The following is a 5160-nucleotide window of genomic DNA, read 5'->3' as shown; positions in this document are numbered from 1 at the left end:
CGAATCAATGAAGCTAATCAGCTCATGCAGTATGATCAGTGCTTAACGAAAGGGCCGGATGGATCCAAAGTTATGATCACACACTGTAATCAGAATGAATACAAGGACTGGCAATACTTCAAGGTATGCAACATACATAATGCTGCAGAAACAAAATTACACTTTCCACCTTATTTTTTTGCACCTCTTTTTGTTACTTTATGTAGATCTGAAAATGAAGTTCTACAACAAGGTTAATTGAACCGAGTAAATTGTTAATTGCACGTTCTTGGAGATCCACGCTTGGCAGGAAAACTTCCCCTGGAAAGACTGTTTTGCTAGCGGTTCTACTTGCTGCCTTCTGTAGCAAAATCTTTTAAGGACAGTCTCAAGAGGCTACATGTGCAGCCACAGGTATGTTAGGAGTTAGCACTTATCTCGGAACAACCAAGGAGGTTGTCTGCTACCGGTTACAGAGTTTCTAAGAGCTTTTTGTGCCATCACCCGCTCTGCTTGCGTGCTTTCTATCAAGAAAGTGTCTTTGTCTGATGAACACTACTTACATGCTGAGCTGCATTTAGCAGCTGGGGTTAATGTTTTATCTAATTTTGCAAGGTCAACATTGAAGTGTCACTGTTTAAAGACAAAAGATCTTTTTAAGCCTACATAGGAGCATAGGTAACCATAGCATTGCTCTCTTCCTTTTTTGTGTTGTCTTTGCCTTCTTCAGCGTTTCTTTCTCCTGTTCACGAACCATGCTCTCATAACATGCTCTGTTGTGAATTCTGGGTGTGGTGCTGCTATGATGCTATTGCGAAATCTATGGACTCTTAATAAAGACTTGGAATGTTGGCTGGTACACATGCAAGGGCTGCCACAGTCTATTTAGTCACTGCGTCTGTAACTACGCTATTCATTCTAGGTTTGAAAGTGTTATTTTAAAAAAATGTCTAACATTATATTTCTGTTTGTCTCTTAAAAAATGAGACTGAATAGTCTAAGGGTGATGTTATGCTTGGATATAGCTCCACTCTAACTTGGTTCTGTGTCAATTTTTTTCTTCTGTGTTGATTTTTCTTCAGCCTGTCTAGCATATTTGCATTTTTCCTGATATTTGCATATATAGCAAGCACCATAATGCCATTTCCACCCAGCTTTCATGCACTCTGTAGACAGACAGAGAATTCTTTAAACCTGAAAGTTAAAAATGAATAGGCAGTGTTGGGGTGTCTGCCAGCTTCTCTTCAGTGTCGGAATAACACACAGCACTTGCTAACTCTCCAGCCATTCTAGTGTGTCCCAGCATGTTACTTGGCTCTTTGCAAAGCATTTCTTTTATGCAAGAAAGATCCACTTCCTCCATGGTGGTACCGAGTTGTGCAATTGTTTGCTCATTACTGCAAGTTCTAAGGAAGCCCAGTAGGCGCATGGTCTGGGCAGTAGAACAAAACACTGGCTTCCAGAAGGGAAGGGAAATAAAAAAAGGGGGTGAGAACAAGAGGACCACCGAGGGTGTGTAACTGAACAGATACTAGAAATTTGGCATGCTGCTGTGTAGGATGGAGGGTATGAACATTTCTTCTGATGAGAAGGGTGAAAGGAATTAAATGCTTATAAACCGCTGAAAAACGTTGCGGCCTCGTGTAAATGAAAGCTGCCAGATATTTATCTGGTTGGTTGGTCGTTTCTGAGCTGAAGGTTCGCATGCCATTTTGGTGAACATAATGTCTGTGCTGCTCAAGTGCTGAGCAGCAGCTGGGCTCCGGTGCCTGTGAGCAAACAGCCAGAACAGGGCTGGCGGTGGGCTGCCTATGGCTTTTGTTCAGGCATCTGTGTACCTCTCCAAGTGGAGGACCCCCATGTCTGGCCACAGGGCAGGAGCAGGTATAGAGCTGAACCAACATTTGCACGTGCGTGTGAGCGATGGAGAAGGGTCCGTAGGCCCGGGGGAGCTGGGCACATGGGGCTGGGCTGCAGTGCCACAGGTTTGCTTCTGCTCCGGTGGTCTCCAGGCTGTATGCAGCCGGTCAGCAAGCCAGGGCTGCCTCTGGTGACAAGCAGGAGGGAGGCCACAGGCGCTTTGTAAATGCGTGAGGCTTGGGCACGGCAGCACAGGGAGTGAGGAGGGAGCCACACGAGCCACTCTCAGCCCGGTTGTGCAGGGCGCAATAGGTCTGCAGTCACCTAGGCAGCCACCTCTTGCTCTGGAGGCCAGACTTGCTCTGACACCCTCTCGTCTTCCTTCTGCCGGTCAAACAGGGAGCAAAGTTCCTGCTGTTTCTTCCCCCTGCAGTGTGGTTCGCATTGGTGTTGGGTGGTTGCCCTGTGAGGGCTAACCCAAGGAAGATCTGCCCAGCACGGTCAGTTCTCATCTGCCCAGTGAGTTAGCTGTCCCAGAGAGTTGATCTTCTGCTTTGGTTCCAGGATGGAGGAAAAGGCTGGAGGCATTTTAGACACAGTTTTGCTCGTTTTCTTAGCAGTTTGTTGCCTGGGAGAAATGGGAGGCAACTCAGGTGGACCTACAGGTATCAAACATTCCATGATATGGAGGCTGTGAAAGTCTGCGTTTAACAGATAATGAGTGTAGAAGTGATCTGTTCTGGGACCCTGAAACACGGTTTTGTATGTAGTTATATTACATTTGTGAAGAAAATGTTAAAAAAAACCAAACCACCACCCAACACACGGTCCTGATGGTTTTGTTTTCCAGAATCTGCACAGATTTACTCACATTCCGTCAGGGAAGTGCTTGGATCGCTCCGAAGTCCTCCATCAAGTTTTCATTTCAGAGTGTGACTCCAGTAAAGCCACGCAAAAATGGGAAATGAACAACATCCTTAGCGTGTAGACAGACAGAACCCTACCTGCTGACACGTTTGTACAGGACTGAACATAGCCTGAAAAGTGCTGCAATTATTAACGTTGTACAGCTGCGAGCCTCCTGGCTTGGGTGAAGGACGTAGAGGAGCTGTGATTATTACAATAACATTATCATCCGCCGTTAATGTTTACAGAACTGCTTTACCTTAATCTCTGTAGATGTTTACATCTTTTTTTGTTTTCAGACGTCGGTAAATTAATGTGCTGTTAACTGTGTTTCACAGGAACATGGTTAAAAGTGTTGTCGTCTTCTTTGGGATTACACTCAGGGGTCTGAAGGCAGTTTTTTTACACACACTTGAAAAGGTTGGAGTAACCAGATTTTCATAGAACTTGGTGATTATCAACCTGTTGTATATTTTTATTTAATTTTACATCTTACTAAGCACTGCCACAGGTTATTAGCCAGGGTGGCCTTCTCTCACAGTCATGCTGCTTTTTTGGAAGGTGAATTTCAACATATTTAGTGCCTCTTTCATTTCTCTCTTTCCCAAAAAAAAAAAAAAAAAAAAAAAAAAGGAAGCATTTGTTGGAAATTATACAGTGGATTTTTCTGAGCTGTCACCAGGGGTAGGGACCGACCGTACCACCCCGTGTGAGCGTTGTGTGACTGAAGACCATTTTCTGTTGCCGGCTGGGCTGCTCTGCTTCAGCTGGACTCTGCGTGCGGTACGAGGAAGAGCCTAGTGTCACGGTTAGCACTGAGGTGGTACGCCCCCATGGAAGTAAGCACCCTCGCGATTCCACTTCGGAATTTAGAAGCACTAACTTGCTTGTTTAAGCCATGCCTTACATAAAAATAATTTCTAAAAACAAAAGAAAAAGAGAAATTAAATAAAGCTGGGCCGTTCTGTAAAACTTAGCAAGAATCCAATGCTTCATTTGTATTGTTATTTTAAGTGGAAGTCACTTAGAGGTGGACTAAAACTTTGAATTAGGAAGGAGGAGCCAGCTCCGTAACACATCTGCGTAGTTCTGTGCGAGGGCGCCTGCCAGCCGGTTCAGATGCCAGCTTTAGATTCGGAAAGAGAAATGGAAATCCTGAAACCGCATTTATTCATGCTAATTTTCTTCTTTTTTTTTTTTTCTTCTTCTGTCATTGGAGACTTCCCCTGAGGGATTACAGACACAAAATACAACCACTCGGTGCTATAGCGTACAGGGTAGAACGTGTGAAGATGTTGTTTCTAAAAACGTTACGGAAAGGAGTTTGTGCGAACTCCCCTGGGAGTATAAATATTTACTCTGAATGAGGAGGGAGGTGCAGGAAAAACGACTCATCCTCACTTCCTTATTCCAGATTTTGTGACTGTTACATGTTGACATCAGTGTGCTGATTTCCTAAGAGCTACACCTGTAACGTGTCACACACGGCTGAATACTTCCCTGAAATCTAGGATAGCATTGCATGCAGCTTCCCTTGATGTTCACAAGGGTTATGTATCGTATTTGGTGGCAGAATTTGATCTTTATAGGGCTGTCTGCACTGATCTGCTTAGTTTGGGATCTTTCCTGGTTTCTTTAACTTCCTGTCTATCCTTTCAGAGCTATGAAAAATAGAAAATAAAGGAGGGAGAAACTGGAAAAAAAGAAAAAAAAAAAAAAGGAAAATAAGGGTATGTGCCAATGCTTGTTCCTTGTGTGTATGAAAACTGACTCCATTTGTGTGTGTTGGGTAGATTAATTTAATCGTACGACTATGCAGAAGAGGAAGAAGGGTGGCACGTCGGTGCAGGCGTGCGCCCTGTGCAGTGCGCTGGGAGCTGCTGCTGTGCGTGAGTACGAATCTGTACGGGAGGCTGCAGCCTTACAGACCGTGAGGGCGCGGGAAGCTGTTGCTGTAACGGCTCTTTCCTACTCTAGGAGGCTTGGAAAAAAAACAATTCCCATATTCTTGCTTTGTAAGTTGATGATAATATCACTATGCATTTCTACATATTTTATAAATTTGATTTATGCAGATTTTGATACACTGTATGTTTCTGTAGAAATTGTATAAATCTTTTAAAAATTTATTAGGGATAAATCTGGGAAACCTATGTATATCTTACTTATGGGTTGCTTGTTTTTTAGGTGAAATAAATAAAATATTTGAATTTCTGGGTTTACTATACCTTTACGGAGTAAAAATGGATTATTATCTTTATAGAAACCCCGTATCTCCAGATGCAGAAAACTTCAGTGTTACCAACTTACAAGTGCTTTGGACGTGCTTTGGCCGGGATTTTTATCTAGGTGCCTTTTGTCATATCTGCAGGGGCTCAGGTATTTTTCTCAGTGAAGTGAAAAACGAAATTCCTG

The 5160-nt window shown here is 43.5% G+C and overlaps 1 protein-coding gene across 1 annotated transcript in view; it reads left to right on the top strand.

The window, feature by feature from the left end:
• The window catches only part of GALNT7 (polypeptide N-acetylgalactosaminyltransferase 7), a 28182-nt gene extending 24999 nt beyond the window's left edge, over window positions 1-3183 (top strand). The window contains exons 10-11 of the mRNA XM_010153963.1: window positions 1-123; window positions 2690-3183. The exon at window positions 1-123 is cut by the window's left edge and continues 4 nt beyond it. Coding sequence (XP_010152265.1) covers window positions 1-123; window positions 2690-2827 — 261 coding nt within the window. The 3' untranslated portion in view covers window positions 2828-3183. The remainder of the gene's footprint in view (window positions 124-2689) is intronic.
• The last annotated feature ends 1977 nt before the right edge of the window (window positions 3184-5160 follow it).

Source organism: Eurypyga helias, unplaced genomic scaffold (genome assembly GCF_000690775.1).
Source record: "Eurypyga helias isolate BGI_N326 unplaced genomic scaffold, ASM69077v1 scaffold7106, whole genome shotgun sequence".
In the NCBI taxonomy this organism is placed as follows: Eukaryota; Metazoa; Chordata; class Aves; order Eurypygiformes; family Eurypygidae; genus Eurypyga; species Eurypyga helias.
The sequence above is the reverse complement of the archived record's forward strand: the minus strand, read 5'-3'. Positions and strand labels throughout refer to the sequence as shown.